At 47.6% G+C, this 19,537-nt stretch overlaps 1 protein-coding gene across 3 annotated transcripts in view; it reads right to left on the bottom strand.

Annotated features, from left to right (window-relative positions):
- Positions 1 to 1,490: 1,490 nt before the first annotated feature.
- Dctd (dCMP deaminase) overlaps positions 1,491 to 19,537 on the bottom strand; it is a 56,975-nt gene continuing 38,928 nt past the window's right edge. For all 3 annotated transcript variants that reach the window (XM_041673799.1, XM_041673801.1, XM_041673798.1), the window contains 3 exons: positions 5,726 to 5,842; positions 4,268 to 4,364; positions 1,491 to 2,822 (listed from right to left, as the gene is read on the bottom strand). In XM_041673799.1, the coding sequence (XP_041529733.1) occupies positions 2,744 to 2,822; positions 4,268 to 4,364; positions 5,726 to 5,842 (293 nt within the window). In that variant the 3' untranslated portion in view covers positions 1,491 to 2,743. The remainder of the gene's footprint in view (positions 2,823 to 4,267; positions 4,365 to 5,725; positions 5,843 to 19,537) is intronic.

The raw sequence follows: 19,537 nt of genomic DNA, 5'->3' as shown, positions 1-19,537 counted from the left end.
CATCAGAATTTCAGATTACTGGAGACAGGAATCTGTTTTTATTAATGAGACTTTTCTGTGTCTCTGCTTGCCTTATTTTGCTTCATATGTCATTAGGAAAGACGACTAATAAGTTAGGTCATTTTCATTGTCAGGTCTTGCTGGACTTTGGAAGTCTTTAAGGAACAAGTGCAAAAGGGGGGAGGGGATGTTTAAAATGTCAGGAAAACAGTTCCTATCATGTGGCTCTAACTTTCACCTTTCAGCAAAAGATGGTTTCCTCCTTGTCCTTGATTAGCCATGACAGCAGCCACCACAGCTCTCAGGTACGGTCTCCCTTTGCCACAATTACCCAGCAATGCCTGCAAGGCAAAGGAGTGCTCAGAACACCCTCCTTCTGGAATGTTCTCCCCAAAGGCAACAGTTCAAAGCGCCCCTCTATTAGCCAGAGCCCTGACATCTGCAGAATCCTCTGGACAGGACAATTCCACTCCTCCTGGAGTGACGGCAGAAACCAAGACATAATTACCTACAATCCAGTCATCAGGAACCCAGGCTCAGCAAGGGTCCAGAGGCAGAGACTTGTGTACCTACATCTACGGCATTATCACCCTACAAGCAACCCAGCCACTGCCTGTCACTACCTTCTTTCCGAGAGGAAAAGAAAAATGTGGTTTTTCACTGCAATTCAATGTAACTGAGATAAAAAAACATAGCACAACACCAAAATTAAGTAAATGATTATTAGCCCCTAGACCTAGCTGCAAACGGGACTTTTAACTTGTAGCAACAGAAAACTAGACATGTATTCCATCTTTGTCTCCTCTCTGATTTCTTCTACTTTCCTTTGGTTGTAAATAAATAAGAGCAAACCAAGGGCAAGGGGTTTGAAGAAGAGCAATCCACTGAAGAAAAAAAGAAAGCAGGTCGTGGAGAAAAGGGAGAGTGGTAGGGCTTGGCGCCTGAAGTATGACAGAAAGGAAGATCAGATGGGCTACCCAGAGACAGGCATGGAAGCCAGGTAGCAACAGAGCTTTTCCTACCACTGAAATCCAGTCATAAAAAGAGAACCAGAGACCAGGGAGATGGCTCAGTTGGTAAAAACACGCTCTGCTTGAGCCCGAGTTCAAGCCCTTGAACTCATGCAAAAAGCTGAAGGTGACAGTCATGCACATGTGCAAAGCTCCAGAGGTATGCAGAGCCGTGACAAGGACAAGAGAAATGCCTGCCTCAGAGCTAGGTAGACACAAAGAACCGATGGCCAAGAAGTTCTTTTCTACCCCTACGTGTGCACTGTGGCATTGTACACACTGACCCCTCCCCCACAATTTTAGAAGACTATATACTGTCTTAAAAAAAAAAAAGCATCCCCATCCCTGATCCTGGAAAGAACATGGCATTAACAGTTCAGATATTCTCTGAGTACAAACCTGTGTAATGTGCTTTGCAGACAGTAAAGAAAAATACAGGCAGAGCTGAGCATATATAACATAAAAACGATCATGTTTTAGTGTTGGTAGATTTTATTAAAATTTTAATAATATTGGTAAAGAGTCAAATTACAAAAGGCCCCATAACACAGAGTAAAAAACAAACAAAAGAAAAATCTCCGGGACAAAATCAAGACCCATGAAAAAGTAAGAGTACCCTAAAAGAAACCATTTTAGTCAAGAACACTGAGCATGTTTAAAAGAAGTTAGATGAAATTGAAAACAAAGCACACAGCGGAACATTCCCCCAACCGCACGGATGAAGGAGACGCCTCCTGCGTGGCTGAAGATACAAACGGGGCACAATCCCCAGCGGGTTGGAATGGACGACCGCTAGGTATAGGTAAACACACACTTCTCTTACGGGACAGGAATTAATGTACCCTCTGGTTGTAGGGTGCCCTTGGAAATGAACCATGTTGGCACGTGGAGCAGTGATGTTCCCACACAGCAGGGGAAACGGGATGGGGAGGGGGCGGGGATGCCCTACACCACCCAGCCATACAACTCCAGCTGTCACCAACAGCTGGTCTAGGGGGAGTGATAGGCTGCCTCCTGGAGAGCCACTCATCACTCAGATTGATTTAACAGTGCTACATGACCAACAAACCAAGGATGAGAAGCTGGAGCCACAGGGGTCGCTACCCTCCAGAGGGACGGCGTGCCACCACTGTGTGTGTGGCGGGAAAGCAAGAACTGATCATCTGCCAGGACATGGGCCGTCCTCACCCTTCCCTGGGTAGGTGGGTTGGATGACAGCTCCCTTCAACCCCGCAGCAGAAAATTTCCTGCTACCGTCACACTGGGTCCTGCTTGTTTCTCCAAGGGCGTGGCAGGGTATGCTTCCTCTGGGCCAGATGTTGACATCACCGTGAGTCTGCTCACTCCTGCTAGAACACAAGCAATCATTTGTAAGTCCTAGCCCATGTAGCATCGAGGAGCAGCTGCTGGAATTTGGTGGACGAGAGAGCAGGCACTCTGCCCTAACTGCCCTAACCCTCATCCCAGCCACACCGGCAGTGGATGGGGAAGGACTTCGCTCCAGCCCCGGGGATAGACCCTTAGTTTCTAATTCAAACTAAATCCACAGCTTAAACAGATGTGGATCCAGGTAACGGTAGGGACAGTGAGGAAGATTCAAGGTTTCATATTCTTTAGATGTCTACGTGTGCTACGCCAGCTGTTAAAAAGTTATGTGCAACGTCAAGATGAAAGGCACCGGCGGCTTCTTAGAGGAGACGAGCCTTCTTCCGGGGCATTTACCGAGGCGGAACTCACTGAGGCTTCTGGTTCGGTCGGCTATTAATTGAATCAAAGTCAATGACAATCTTGCTGTACTTCGGTGTGAATTTCCTAAACGTGAAAAACAAAGTATGTGAAGGAATTTATCCGACAAGTAGTTAAAGTCATTGTTGATTTCAGCTTCAACAGTATCTCCAGTGCCGAGAGAAGAAATATCTGCTTGCTAGATTATCTCTACAGGAGCCAATTATAGTGCCCCGTACTGAGAAGAACACGGGGCAGGCAAGACTAAGACAAGAACGAGGCAGGGGGCGGCTCGGCTCGTGTGTTCTTCAACTATCAAGTTCATGAATTATCCGGGAGTCCAAGGGTTTCTAACAAGTTAGTGGCACAACATGATAGCCGATTACAGTTTCCCCGTCTTATTTGTCTCATTTCCCTAGGAAATCTCTGCAGCCAACTAGAGTCGCTCCAAAGCAAACACAGTACACTTTCTTCTGCAAAGACAGCTAGCTCACTGAAGGAAGGGGAGATTTTTCTAAACCAAGCTCTACAGAAGCAAATAATAAGTCTTTTACATTTTCATATTCAACACGTCTACCATAACTTACTATAAGATACTTAGGGGCTTTTAAAAGAAACAAGAGCGCAGGTACGCACTGGTCCTCCATGGTCTCCGCTTCAGTTCCTGCCTCCAGGTAGACTTTACTTCCTGCCCTGGCTTCCAGGATGCTAGACTATATATAACCCATAAACCAAACAAAGCCTTTGCTCCCCAAGTTAGCTTCAGTCAGGGGTTAATCAAAGCAATAGAAAGCAAACTAGGGTACATAAGGTACAATAATTCAAGACATGCATCATGCAAAAAAAAAAAAACATAGTGTTTCCAACTGGGCATGGTGGGTGGTGTCACTTGGGGAAACTGAGGCAGAAGGCAAGCCCAGGGGCAGCCTACTCATACAGAGGCCCGGTCTCAGAAAACAAATAAAATATTGAACATCTCTAAGAATGCCATGAATGGGGCAGGTCGCCCATCATACGGGTCTTATCCCCGCTGGCCAGAGATGCGGCAACGCTTTGTAGAGCTCCCCATTCAAGCAACCATTTCCCGCTGCTCATAAGAGATGGCAAAACGTACAAGTAAAACATAATCCCCCCCTCTGCAGAGATGATCATAGCAGTCGGAAGGGCTTCTGCTCTTAATTCAAAACGCTGCTCAGAGAAGAATTCCTAGTGTCTCACCCTGGCGGGCTGCTTTCATCCTAAGCGATCTCCACCAGAGCCCTTACGTATGCAAAATTTATAAAGGCTTGGCAGGACTAGCACAAAAGTTGTGAATTTTTAAATTTCTCGCCACTTGCGTAATTAGTCTAAGCCTTAGCAAGTCACTAATATTAAAATATAACCATTAAACAGGCCGTCTCCAGATATTTTTGTCAATACTCCGTACCTAAAATAATCTTTAGAGGAACATGCCGTCACATTTCCAAAGACACTGGCTCGCGTGGAGACTTCAGGGCGGGCCGCATACATGTTTACGCCAGTCCCCAACCTACCTGAACGTAACCCCAGCCAGTTCAAACATGAGCCTAGCGGCCGTTGTCTCTTCGCTGTCGTGGTATTTATCCGACATGAAAATAACTTCCTTAATACCTGAAAAAATAACAGTGGAAGATAAGCCCGGACACAAAATGCAAAAGACAGGCAAAAAGAGACAGAGCCTCATGCCTATGATTAATTGCCTTTCCCAAGGGAGCTTGCAGACAAAGTCCAGTTACTGAACCCCTCACCTGCGGCCTCCCAGGACAGCAGAGGGGACTGCATTTAATCTGCCTTCCAGTCTTTTTGGATTTTGTTTTTAAATACACAAATGCAAAGTGAAAACGTGTCAAGCCTTGATCCAATTAACAAATCGTCTTCACGACAGGTAAGCAACTATTCTTTGTTCACCAAGCATCTACTCAACTCAGGAGGCTAAGGTGGGGAGCTGGAGGGTGCTGGACAACCCAGAGGTCAGAGGCATTAGGCTTCCAAGAAAGGCTCTGCCATCACTGTGGAGGGCAGGTCTGCTTTATGATCTCCCTGGGTAGCATGAGCCTCAGCCAGGACTCCTAAGCATCTTCTCCTGAGGACAGCTTCGCACTCCCTTCAGAAGGGACACGTCCACACAGCGCTCTGTGCAAGCATCAGCTGCCAATCTCTTCGCCTGTGACCAGCTAAGGAAGCACTCCAAAGAGAGAGGTTCACGGCGGCAGCTTCATGGGCACCCACGCCCATGAAGGTATACTTCCATATTAAGGTATACTTAATGGTGGCTGTGGTCCGCTTTCAACCGGCTTCCTTTCTGACACCCCGGGGGCTCATGATGAACAGTCCCTTTAACCCACACATCTGGCTAAACATGCTAAGTCTTGTTTAAGTCTCCAACTGAGAGCTTTATGGAGACAAAGGGTAGCTCACTCTTAGTTGTGACGGTTCAAATACAGGTCCAATATACAGAATACAGCGTGGTAGGTTTATGGCAGATGTTACACAAGAGGAAAGCTCAGAGTAACAATTTAATCTCATGATATTCATATGCAAAGGTATACTTAGATCCTCAAATATCTACCATGTATTAGGTACAAATTAAAATTTGATATAGAGACTCCCAGCTGACCTCGTTCCTGACAGAAGTTCATTTCCCTCCCTCCCCCCCAATCTATGCACAATATGTCAGAGAACGGTAAACTGACAGTAATTACATGCAATGCCTGTGTTGTTTTTTTGGCAGCTTGCAGTTTAAGAAGTTGCAAACTAAATTAAAAACATGCTAAGAATCACAGAGGATGCAATTAGTCTTAGAATACCTGGCAGCACTCAAAAACAAAACGCGGGAAACATCCTGCAAAGTTGATAGTGCAATTAATTTAGATCTAAACAATAACAACGTGAGATCAAACACACCTGCACGGAGCTGCTGAGGAGCAAGGCTCCGATGCAAATGTGACAAATGGGAAAGGCCTGGTTCCTACCTGCCTGGATGATGAGCTTGGCGCACTCATTACATGGGAACAAGGCGACGTACATACTACATCCCTTCACGTCAGCCGAGTTCTTGTTCATGATGGCATTCAGCTCGGCGTGGCACACTATGAAAGGGAAGGAGAAGGGCTTAGGCTGCAGCTCGTGAAAGATCATTCTGTCTCCACTTCAGAAACAGCCCAGAAAAAGAATGAATTGATTAGAAACAGCAATACCAGGTCTACCAAAGAAGGGCCCCGTGGTCTGTCTGGGTGGTGATTAGCAGGGAGGAAGCTGTTCCGGCAGCTGGCCTTGGCTTGTAAGCACCTAGAGCACCAAGAGGGGCTGAGGTCAAGTACCTCCACCCACCCTAAGCGGAGCGATACCTCACGGCTCCACGAGACCCTGGGGTATTGAACTGCCCACATAAAACGGCTCATTTGTGTGTTGATCTGCACACACGGGGGTATTCAGCACGGCTGTTAAGAGGGCAGGGGGCATAAGAACACAAGAGCAAGAAGTGAAGCTGAGAATTTCTATTCTGAGTCCCCTCATCATGCTCAGCCCACAGGGGAAAAGAAAAAAAAAGAAAAAGAAAAGAGAAAAAAGGCCAGTGGATAATGAGCTATTTGTCTATTTTAAAAACTCCCTGGTCCACCTAAGGGCAATGAGCAGCCAAGCCCTCTACACACAGATCCACCCACCAATGATTCCAGAGGATCACACAGGCGTCCTTGCCCGAGTTCAACATCAAAAGAAGCACCCTCCTTTCTCTCAATGTTCCCAAAGCTGATACAGTTCCCTGCCCTGTTAGGCTAGCTGTTGCTACCCCCTCATCAGAGGGGTGAAATAAAGAAAACTCCAGCAAAGAAATCGCTCTGAATCCCTCCGCTGCCCATCTGGCCTTCCACCTGGGTGTGCGCTCTAACTACCTTGGCATGCTCCTTATGACAACTACTCAAACATTACCCCAGGGGGAGCTCCCACTTGAGTATGTGTTCCATACTGGAGAGTGATGGTCTAGCATCTGGGGAAACTTTTAAGAGATCCCCCAGATGACTCAAAGGTGCAAACAACTTTGGGAAGCCCCGCTCTACAGGATTCTCTGAGATCCCTAACGTATACTGTGCACACAATACTAAAACAAGCACCCGCAGAGTGCAGAGTCCAGACCGCATGTAACTCCTAGAAAATAAACATGGGTCCCTTCAAAGATCTCCTCTACCCGCCCCTGCAGCCAACAGCTTCCTCATGCAACTTCCAACCACTGAGGCTGTCAGTGAACAGTGGCCTAGGCTCACGACTCCAGGCATTACAATCACCCTTTGCTCATAGAGTCAGGCACGTTTATTGGGAATCTATGGATGAAGGACCAGTCTCCTGGCAATGTTTTTCGGGGAAGCTAAGGGAGCGCTCTCTCAGGAAATGTCTGTGCATACTAACATCCTGAAACTAGGAATTGATTCCATGGAGGAGGAGTTCTCAGCCGTGAGCGAAAAAGGAATGTTCTCTGGCAACTAAAGAAACAATGATTCATCAAATCACAGACCACCAGAGAGCAATGGCTGGTCAGAGGGGCTTGAGTCCTGTCCCCTAAGTGTCACTGCCTGATAAACTCCAGGGCCACGGGAAGACAGAAAAGCAGAGAGCTCAGAAAGGGTGGGAGTGGCCACATGGCCAGTGGACTTCAAGAGGTATCCATGGCCCCTTCTCCCCTGGTGACCAAGACGACAGGATAGATGCATTAACACTGCTCAGTGTTAAAAACAATTAGATATAATTGTTTCTTTTATGCCCCCCTTGCGGGCAGAGCTCAGCCCTCTAAGTTCTTTGTCGCTTCCCCCAGGGTCTAATACCATGCCAGGAACATAATGGTGTTAAGTATTTATTGGGTAAATAAAGGAGGAAATGCAGATTCCCATTATTGATGGTGACATTGGGAAACAGCAAAAAAAAAAAAAAATCTCTTCTACTCAGATATCAAAAGTGGGCTTTCCCATCTGGGAAGGGTTCTGGGAATGGTGCCGGAGTTAGCATTCAGAACTTCCAAGACTCTGATCTGCTACTACACAGTATTATAGTGTCCTCCTCTGTAAGAACTGCCAAGTGACGACAACTACCTTTTGTCTAACTCTCCTGAGGGCGTCTGGAACAAAGTTTATCACTAGAAGTTGAAGCTCATTGGTGAAAATCACCCTAAGAAACAGGGCACCTTGGGTACCCTCTGCCATGGCAGGAAACGGGCAGCTTACAGAAACAAGACACAGGATTCTAAGGAGACGTCCTTTATCTTCTTGAAACTCACAGGATGAAAAATGGGAAGTTGTTTATTAAGAGAAGATGAGGTCGTCCGGGCAACGTGAACGACTGTCGGCACACAGGCCAGCTCCCAACCCGCAAGCTTACATCTTCAAAGTCCAATGATTAGGGGACAACCAAAAGGGAAACCGTGGGCTTTGAGGAGAGGGACGACAGACCCTACTCTAACTGCTCTTGTTCAGTCCTGCACCCCTTTTAACTTTAGAAACCACAACACATTATTCCCCAGAACCCCATCCTACTGAGGCCTATCTGACTAATACTAAAGGGGTCTAGAGACTCCCCAACCTGGGAGAACACCCTCGCCCTGGACCTGCCCATCTCACTCCCACCTTGGAACTTCCCACACTCGCTCCGTTCAGGGCCTCATTCAGGCCTTGTGTCTTTCCAGCCTAACACTTGACCCTGCCTCTCAGGTGGGGGTCTCCACAGCCTCTGTATCATGGCTTCATCCATCTGTGAAGAGCCACTCAGCTGGGTCTCAGGCCTAGAGCCCCACACTGTCCTTAAGGAGGGGTAACAGACCAACTTGACAACCGTCCACTCAGTTTGCTTGGTGCGCACCGGAGCGGAATGCTTGGGGCCTATTTCTCAGCTATCCACATGCACTGAAAGCCGGTGACCCCTGAGGGTGCTTCAAGTCAGAAAGCTTGCTTCACGCCGTCTTGTCCTAGTCCTGATAGGAAGGCCACAAGTCCAGGTATCTCTCCCCACAGCTTGGAAATGTTCCCTAGGAGACAGAATGGAGACTGGCTTCCAACAGGAACAGCTCAGGGCTCAAGGCCCAGCTTGCCCAGCGTTAGAAGGCCTGTGAGCTTTCAATAAGGTGAGTGCTGTTTGCACTATTAATACCAGCCCTGGGAGGGTTTATTTCAAACTAAAAATAATAAAATAAAAGAATAAAATAAAAGCAAGCTGGGAAACAGTTCAGCTGATAAAGGATTCACATAGGTTGGGCACAGTGACCGGGAGGCAAGCGGATCTCTAGAAGCCCTCTGGCCACCTAGCCTGGCCTATGTAGCTGAGGTCCAAGTCAATGGAGCTGAAATCCAGGCCAATGAGGTGGAAAGTATCTTCAGATGGACACCCAAGGCTGTCCCCAGACGGTCACACGTAAGCCATAACCACCCACACCTGTGTGCATACACACACCCAGACACACCCCACATACAGACACCCCCAGAGATGATAATAATGATAATAATAATAATCATAATTAGTAAAAGCAATTTTTAAAATATGAAGTACAGCGCCTTCCGGCTTCTTGCTAACATCCTGGTTCGTTCCTCCATTCCCTACGCAGGTTCTCACTAACAAAACAGGGGCTTCTTTCTCGGCCAAGCTCCCGGAGCTGTGTAGCGGCCTCCCCGTCTCTGCTTCCTTCTCCTTCAACACGTCCACAGTCCTCATTCACTCAGCAGAGGTCAGATGCTTGGCTTTTAACTTCCTTCTCAAAAAGAAATCATTTCAACAACTGCTAGTCTAATGTTAAAAATAACTGTCTCATTGTAATGCAGATAGAACCTCGGGTTTTCTTCTATCCAATGGGGGGGTAGGGCATATTAATTATACAGAACAATAGGTTTCACTGTGCCCTTGTCATACACGCATAGAACATTCGTTAGTCATAACCACTCCCTGCGTTAACTCCCCGCCCTCCACACACGGCCTCTCCCTCCTCTCTCCTTTCCCTGATCTGAGTCTTGGCCTCTAATACCCTTCCTTCTCTCTCATGCCCCTGCTGTCTCTCTCTCTCTCTCTCTCTCTCTCTCTCTCTCTCTGTGGTATTTTGTTTCTTGAGGCACTGTCTTGCTATAGTCCTAACTGGACTGGCACTCACCGTGCAGCCTGAGCTGGTCTTGAACTCAAGGCAATCCTTTCTTCAGCCCGAGTCCTGGGATTACAGGAACATACAACCAAACCCAGGAAGCCACGAAATCAGTTAAATAAATTTGTTATCAGGCGCTGCTTGCTTGCTTGGTGGTACGGGACTACTTAAAACCTGAAGCGAAGCCCACAGCATGCCTGCGTCTGAAAACCAACCATGACTGGCTCTGTCCGGCAGTTCTCGTATGAGACTTTTATACTCACACAAGGCCAGGACAGAGAACTTAAGATGCACAATGCTTAACAAGTATTCATAAGGCAGTCCACAGGGTCAAAAAAAAAAAAAAAGGCGAATTTTCCCATTATTAACTAGAAATCCCTATCTACAGCTACGCAAAAACTCAAGCCTCCCAATAACGCAGCTATCTGAAGAGCACAAAGAGTGACATGAACCCCTTAATTACTCCCCAACATCATAGAACAAGAAAAGAACCAGTGCTGAAAACACCAGATTAAAAGCACAGAAAGCGCGGCGATCAGAATCGAGCCCGTTTCAGGTGATTATGAGACAATTCATACACTTTGGTCTTTCTTTCTTTTTTTCTATTACTGTCAGAACTGCATTAACCTTGGCCCACTGAGAAGAGACTGTATAATTAGAAAACTATATTTTTCAAATTCGCTCTCACTGGGGCTTGATTAATCCTCACTGTCTCATGAAGGCGGTTCTCTGGAAGTTTGACAAATTAACAGGATGTACTCCATCCCTGTTAGATTTAAGAGATTCAACATTTTATAGATTTGACGTCCATCGCATTCGATGTAAGGCTAATTTAATATCTATTTTAGACACCGGTACTGTTACAGCTACTCAAGTAGAAAAGAAAATAGGAAAAAGAAAACATTTAGATGAGGCTAAACAAATTCTAAGTGCTACACACATAACCTGGCAGCCAGTCTCTCTCTCTCTCTCTCTCTCTCTCTCTCCTCTCTCATTCTCTCTCTCTCTCTCTCTCACACACACACACACACACACACACACACGCACACACCACGTAATCTTAGTCTCCTCCTGAGACACGATGAGAAACACAGGAGCCCCAATTCTCTTTTCTTGGATTTCACCTTGCAATTAGGAACTGACATAAACGGGGTACCCCACTTCAAGGCTGATTTATACACATTAACAGGCTGCCCCACCTATGAGCTGATAACCAAACTCTTTGCCATTATTCTCCAAATTAGAATCTAAGCGAGTTTACTCCTGGGGTACCCGAGTGTCAGAGTCACTAAGTCTGGGCACATCTCCAGGAGCATGGCTATGCCCACCTCTGCCCTCACTAATTAATGCGCAGTGCCCGAAGGTAACGGCCACCGAGAGGAAGGGCACACGCCTCTCGGTGATCCATTTAAGGAACTGCTTCAGCGTCCAGAACTAAAATGGAGTTTCGACTCCTTATTTCTTAATCATTGAAAGACGCCCTGACAAGGCTCATATGTCTCTGCCAGCCTTTCGCATACCTCCCCTTCCAGTCAATAATTAACAACAGCCGAACCTCTGAAGGCAAACCCCTGCCTCCGCTACCCAAGACTCGGCCAGACCGCAGAGGCTCACTCTTTATGGCTACCCCCAAATCTGAAACCGACATTTCCAGAATGTGCTCCCAAACAATGTCACACCTGTGTCGCAGCAGGTGTGAGTGCTCACAGACCACCAGGGACACCGGGAATGTTAACCACGTGGGCTGTTTCCTCAAGAGGAAATGAGTATCTGTTTCCACCCAGAAGGCTGGGAGTGGACCCAGGAGACCTTTGCTTTCTGTAAAGCAGGGCCCCATCCAACACCCCACCACCACTAAGAATGTTTATCCCCATTCTTCTTCCCCAAACTTTTATCTTTAGCTGTGTTTCTCAATCAGAAAAACCCGTCCTTGAGGAAGGCGTCCGAAATACTTCACAGCCTGCTGACCTCCGTGCTGCTATCTCAGTCAGAAACGACACCAGATCTTAGGCTCCTAAGTCACAGAACCCATCTTCATGGTCACACGCCTTGTTTTGTTTTTTGGAGACAGGGTTTCTCTGTGTAGTTGTGGAGCCCGTCCTGGAACTCCGTCTGTAGACCAGGCTGGCTTGAACTCAGAGATCTGCCTGCTTTGGCCTCCAAGTGCAGAGATTGAAGGCTCACACCACCACTGCCCAACACGTCACATGTATTTTGCATGTATTTTGGATGAAGTCATGCCTTAATCCTCCTGGTGCACTGCGAGTTGTATTACATCAGGAAACTGTTCCCCCACATTGTACTGTTTAAATACGCTAACAATAAAATACCTGGTGCCACTCTCCACAGCGAGCAGCGACTCTCAACCTTCCTAGTGCTGTGACCCTTTAATAAGGTTCCTGATGCGGCGGTGACCTAAAACCATAAAATTATTTTCATTGCTACCTCATAAATCCAATTTTCCTACTCCTATGAATCCTAATGTAGATACCTGTGTTTTCCAATGACCCCTGTGAAAGGGTAGTTTAATCTCTAAAGGGGTCGTGACCCACAGGATGCGAACCACTGCTCTAGAAGTTTCTGACCCAGGACCAGCTAAGTCCTGCTAACCTGAGTTTCAGTTTTACCTCGCCTGGATCACTTCCCTGCCAGCTGTGACACTTGAAGGGATCCCCACCACCACACACAGACACCTGACCCAGTCTTCACCCCCACCCCTGTGCCCGGTCTTCTCCTATAGCAAGGTCAGTAACTGTGTGAAGTAGCAGGCTGATCAATTATCAGAGTTTTCCGAATATCAGATACCATTCTGCCTTTCTCTGTGCACACTTACGTGAAGAGCACCCGGGGAACCTGGAGGAGAAAGCCTTACAATAGAAAAGAATTATGTTAATGACACCTTTGTTACCGCTAGTCAGAAGTCAGAGAAAGGGTGGCTTCAACCCTAGGAGATCCCTGCAATGGTGAAGACTCCTGGGAGATGGTCACCAGGGGCCTCCCTGATGACCGAGGTGACAGAGGATAGCATTTTTGCCTGGCCAACCAAAGGACTATGTGTCCACGCTACTGCCGTTCCCTTCTCCCAGCCCCATATTTAGCCAGGGATCTTTCTCCTCAGAAGATGGTGGAATAGAACCTCACAGCCTACAGCATCATGGACACACACAATTTCGCATGAGACATGATAGTATAGTTTGTATGTGGAAATAAAAAACAGGAAACTGAGATAATTCAGAGAAACCCGTGTCTGTCTGGACAAACGTCTATTAATTTTCTAGTTCCGCCCTGTACCCAGAGAAGTCTCTGCTAGGAAATGATGGTGGAAAGTTAACCAGATTTAAAAGTGAAGGCACAACTGGGCAGCTTGGTCTCTTAGTTAGGCTTCTAACAGCGAGAACAGGACCTCTCCCTGGCTCTTAGCTGGCTTTTGGTAACCTGTTCACCACGTTGCATTTCCTGGCCTCCAAGTAGGGGGAGGAGCTTGGTCCTACCACAACTTGAAGTGCCAGGATATGGGCAAGTCCATGGGAGGCCTGTCCCTTTCTGAATGGAGATGGAGAAGGAGTGGATAGGGAGGGAGGGTAGATGGGAAAGGGGAGGTGATGTGAGGAGAGGGGAGGGTTGGTATGTAAAATGCCAACTAGTTGGTATATAAAATAAATGAAAAAAGTTATTTAAATAAAATAAAAAAGACACAAGCTACTTGCTCAAAAGCTGTGAAGTCCCCCAAGTTTCGAGCAAGGCTCGAACTGGTATAGCATCCACGAACAACCCAAGCCCCGCTGCTGCAACGACTCCCTGGGGCCACTGGTGAAACAGCATACCCCAGTTCTCAGAGCTGCTGCTGGCTCTGCCTTTCCCCCCTATCTCCCCCTTATGGGGCCCACATCGCTGTCCATCACCCACCGACTCCTGGGTCAGGACTCTGATGGACTTCAGTGTGTCTGAGCTTCAGCCTCCTGACCAGGGAGAGAAAAATCCCCCCACCCTCAGAAACCCTACAGAGCCCAGAATCCAGCACAGTGCACAAGATCCTCCGGTAATGGAAGCTTGTGTGTCTCCTCCCCTGTAGGGTGGCCCTGGAGTAAGCAGGTGGCCCTGGAGGCACGCTGCAGCTGGACCACAGGAGGACGTGTTTTCCTCCTCTCCTCCGCAGTTCTGTTCCCATCCCATCCTCTACCCCCTTCCTCTGCCTCTCAATAGAGCTGCTGGTAACAACTCAAGGCACCCAGGGGAGCCACTTAGCCCCAATGGTAGTGCTTAGGGCTAAAGACATTTCTGACTGTGGTGTTTCCATTATTGATAATAAAGCCCCCAGAACTCTAATTACATTGCTTCCCTATGTGCTAAGGGCACACAATCAGGTCAGGAGGGGGAGGATGTAGAAATAACTGCATTTCATCCATGGCTAAGCCGGGCCAACTCCCTACCTGCTGCTCACATGAAACACACGTGCAGTGGCACTAGAGAGGTACCAGGAGCAACAGAGCGCCAACCACCCTGACAGCCTGTCATGTAAGCACACACAGCCGGGCTTCAAAACTGGCCTGCTGGGTCCCCAGCTTTTAAAGGCTAAACTGGGACAAGAGTCGGGATCCATGCTCTGGCAACTGTGATTCCGTCTCAGCTCAGCGTGGGAGATGGGTGGGAGGAGCTTACCAACTCGGGATTCTCTAAGCCATGCAGGTCCTGGAACCCCTGCATTCCTAGGCGAGCCTTCAGGCCCCAGCACAGAATCTCAAGGCTCTGTCCTGATCAAACAACCCCTTAATACCCCCACTTTAGGGACAGCCTTCGACCTAAGAGTCGGGAGAGGCACACAGTCACCCCAAAGCACAAAACAACCATCTCTTAAATCCAAACTCCTTAGCCCACCCTTTGCTCTTGAAGCCTGGGCTGCTGCTTCTTTTCTTAGCACAGATCACTCCCATCAGGGAGCCTGAGTCAGGCGGTCTTTCCCGGGATGCCTCCCCCAACACCAACCTGCCCATTTTCCCTGGCCCACCTGACCCTTCAGATCTCTGAAGGGAGTAGTCCATAATGTCAGCTTATTTTATTAACACTAACACCTACCACCTGCACAATTAACTTGCAAATGCTGTGATAACAGATCAGAGCACACGCATCCTGTGCACCACTGGCACAGTTCCGGGCATGTAATACACAGATGTGTGGGGTGTGTGTGTGTGTGTTATAATATAAGATGCTCTGGAGTGAGCAGGCAAACAGTTACATGGGACAGCACTCTACCACAACCAGGAACTGATAACACAGTTCTAAACCTGAAGAACACGACTGGAGAGGACGACCTCTTTATTAGCTGACAACTCAGGCTGGTAAAAGAATAGGTGATCCACTAGCATTTATTTTAACCCCTGAAAAGGGATAGCTCATTTGCAGAAGGGGGGAAAAAAAATCCGCCAAAGAGTTCTGCCTCCCTTTATTCACCTAAACTCAAAATTAATGGCATTTCAACAAAGCCTTTTAATTGCAGAATTTAAAAATTCATACTCAGTTATCATATTCAATATTTTAAATTTACTAAGGCATCTATCATTTGAAAGAAGCAAAGAGATAAAATCTGCACTTCTACTAAGGAGCCGGTGCTGGCCCTTCGGGTAGCGTTCACCACGGGTGATTGCCAGTGCCCAGCAAGCGTCTCTGTTCAAATGAGGATCGCTGGGGCTTGAGTCACAGGAGGATTCCTCAAGCTCCTCCTGCCTGGTCTTAGACACACCTCTTTTCTCTACAGTTGTAAGCAGGCCTCCTGCAGGTCTAGTGTGTCAAACCCATTCTCTCATTCACAGACGGATCCTCTCCTCTATCGCCATTTCCCAACCTTTTTCCCTTCTTAAGATTTATTTATTTATTATGTATACAGTCAGTGTTCTGCCTCCATGTATGCCTGCAGACCAGAAGAGGGCACCAGATCTAATTACAGAAGGTTGTGAGCCACCATGTGATTGCTGGGAATTGAACTCAAGGCTTCTGAAAGAGTAGCCAGAGCTCTTAACCACTGAACCATATCTCCAGCCCCCCAAACCTTTTCTTATTTAATGCCTTTTAATCTCCACATTTAGGGCGTAGCCCACGCCCCTTAGCTACTCCCCTCTACTTGTGAACATTGTCTCTAACTGGTTTATATTTACCTTCTAGACGCAGCTCAATGACAATTTGCCCAGCGTGCCCGAGGCCCCAGGTTCAACCCCGGTGTCCCCAAATGGGATCAAAACAAAAGCAAAAGGGAAGGGAGGTAGTGTACTCATTTAACACTGAAAGGTAACCTTGGTGTTTTGGAGCCAAGGGACACCACAAGGTCAGACCATGCAACAGCCTCAGCAAGAGCGGAAGGACTAGAGAGGGGAGAGAAGGGCTTGCTTTTTATAAGAGGATATAGCCTTGCGCACAGGGCGAGTACTCCACTCAGTGGCTGCAGGAGTTGCAGTGTCACACCTTGGCTGCTGCTGGTGAGGCATCCTGCTAGGCCCCAAGGGCAAGGTAGTATAAATGCCTGCATGCCAACAGGTCGGAAGCCTGATTCTATCCTTCCGTACATCATGGCATCCTCCTTGCCCCTCACAAACAGCGTTCACAGCCTGCAGCTTGGACTGAGAATGCCTTCAGAATTCGGCAGACAGAGCCACACCAACCACACACCCCTGGCTGCATTATTAGTATTTTTCCTTGTAATTGCAGAACGGGCAGTCTTCAGCATGAACCACTCCGTAACGAGACGGAGAGGTGGGCAAGGTGACATATCTCAGGGGAAAGCACCTGCCATGCAAGCCTGTCAACCCGAATTTAACCCCAGAACTCACAGAAAACCACCAAATAGATGCAAAAGGCCAGGCGTAGCTTTATGGACATCTATAACCCCACCATTCGTATAACAAGTGCTTTACTGGCGGTGGAGACGGGAGAATCATCCAGCAGCATGATTCTCCCAAAAACATGCATGTGCACTCACAGAGATGCGCACACACAGAGACGTGCACACACAGAGACATGCACACACAGAGATGTGCACACAAAGACAATACAAGTGTTTTTAAGTTCACAGAGACTGAGACTGAGAAGTACATGCCAAGTCCTGGGTCTAAAAACTCCATGACTGTGGAGGACCAAAAACATGAGCCTGTTGACCAAAGGTCAGAGAGTGGGAACTGACCTCTACTCCGTCAAGGTTATTGTGTTTCTACCTCAAGCAAAGGTTCCCCAAGATTTACACCAGACAGTTCTGCTCGCTCAAGGTTATTGTCAACAGGTGTGGCTAATAGCCAGACCTTGTATTTCAGGAACAGAGAAGTAGATATGTTTATTCCTCACACAAAGTCTAAGAGTCCAGATTCCACCAAGGGAGTGGTTTGCCTAGAGAATGTTTTGGTCTGCGGTGTGAGTATGACCGCTACTGTTCTCGGCTGCCCACTGGGAAGACTACTACTGAGGGCATTGGTGTCACAGGACATGGAGAAACCAAACTGGTATTGACCAGCCCTTCTCCCCAGCACCCAGAAGGGGCTCTGTGGGCTATTGTGGGGTAAGGGGGCGGTGTCATCAACAGTCTCACCAGCTTGGAACCTCATGAGCGACAATACCAACCAACCTGGCAAGACGGGGCCATCGGCTCAAGAGTGGCTGAAGGTTAAGCAATTAACCAACTCCCTTAAAAATACTAACTTTTGGGGAAACCTTTTATTTCAAGGTAGAGGACAAGACTCTCCCTTAGCACACCTCTGGCCATCAGCGTGAGGACCACAACTGTCTCCAGCTTCTCTGCGGGGAGCAGGCTTCCAGCATCACTCTTTGTAACATCGGGATATATGGGGGCTTTTACGGCAAGGTCTAAGTGCCACAGACATTTTAGCTTTGCCTACATCTGCTCCTCAGAACAGGGATTATGCTACTGTCATCCTTTCTAGATTTTCATATGAAATGATCACTGATGTTTTAAATACAACTAAACCTGTGCCAATAGAAATATGTACTTTGACAGAAATCAAATACATCAGTAAAAGTTATTTGTTCCTTCCCGAAGGCCTCTTATGAAGAATTGTACCTTAAGGAATAATTAATTAGTCTTATCTCAAGCTGGGTAATATAAATGGCTCAAAGGTTTTCCTACAGCCAACAGGTTACTTGCCTAGAGCCAACAGATAACTTGTGCAAAAGTCCCCAGTCATGCTCTCTCTCAGGCCTCAACTCCAGGATGGCCAGGTAGAGGAGGAATGGCAGGATGCTACACACAAAATGAAATTCTGCAGAAAGAGAGACACCAAGTCATCAAATCCACGGATCTGCCTAACAAAACCAGCGGGCATCCGGTTTGAACCGGAAGGACAAATTTGATCTTAATTACTCCGGAGCTCTCACAAGCGGCGAGGACTTCACGGCTTGAGGAGGATCAGTCTCCTAACTTCTTGATAAATTAGTGTCTCAAGACTAACCTTTTAGATGCCAAAGAAATATATCACCCGCACGGCAGTCAGGAAAATGTCAGTGTGCGTGGGGGTGAGGCGAACGGCTACGTAATCACTAAAGTGACATCTCTGCATGCTTAACAATATGCTAAACACAAAAAATAAAGATTAAATTTAAATGCAGAATTTAAAGAAGCTTTGCCGCACGCCGGCAATGGTGGTGAAAGTTGCCACGTGGATCTGTCACCTGAATTAATTCCCGGGTTTTCAACATTTCATTCCCTGCACCGTTTTCTCTCTGCGAGTGCACACCTATGCTCATGTCTGCGTGAGTCCGCATGCCTGTGCATACATGGGGGCCAGAGACGGACACTGGGTGTCTTGCTATGTCACTCTCTGCTTTAATTCCCTTGAAATAAAGCATCTCGTTACACCCGGAGCTAGGCTGGTGGCTAGCAGGCCCCGTAACCTCTTGTCTGCATCTCTCCCGGCACTAGGGCTGCAGGGGTATGGGGCTACACCTGCCTTTTTTCTGTGGGTACCTGGCATTTGGATTCTGAGCCACAAGCTTGTGCAGCAAGTGCCCTTACCCACTGTGCCATCCATCTCCCCGGCCTCTGCAGCACTGGTCTCTTTCCAGAGCATTCCTGTGGAAATGGGACCCGATTCTTGCAGAAGTCCACAACCTCATTTCTGCCCAATGCATTCAGAATAAAGGTGCCACCCACTCCTAGGGACATCAGGACTACAAGTGATAGGGCCAGCATAGCAATCCCGCTTCCTGACGGACGAAGACGCATACTCACACACCAAATCCTTCACCAATGGTAAACAGCAAGGCAGGGCATCACCGGAGTGTAGCAACCACTGTGTAAAAATTTCCCGACGCTTACCCAGGCAAAGAACTCGACTCTACGACAGCCATGACACCCCAAGGAACGAGCAATATCTGAATTACCAAGAGTATTTTTCCTCCATACTATGAAATTGGTATTTTTGAGGAAACGTGTTACACCGTAATGAATTTCACAAAAATGTCAGCTGAACACTTCATCGTGAGTTTAGCAACCTACCTCCTCCTCCTCATAAAAATCAAAATCTTCCCGAGTCTTTTTATGCGGCAAATTAGATAAATTTGCTGCTTTCTGGTGTTCTAATTGCTGCTCACCCGGGAAGCGCTTGCTTGAACAAGGCTGCCTTCTTCCTGCCACTGACTGGCACAGACGTCATACTAACTCTTGGATTTTTCAGGGGCGGGG

This window comes from Microtus oregoni, unplaced genomic scaffold (genome assembly GCF_018167655.1).
Source record: "Microtus oregoni isolate MIOR12 unplaced genomic scaffold, Mior012 000024F_ref0000369, whole genome shotgun sequence".
Lineage (NCBI taxonomy): Eukaryota > Metazoa > Chordata > Mammalia > Rodentia > Cricetidae > Microtus > Microtus oregoni.
The sequence above is the reverse complement of the archived record's forward strand: the minus strand, read 5'-3'. Positions and strand labels throughout refer to the sequence as shown.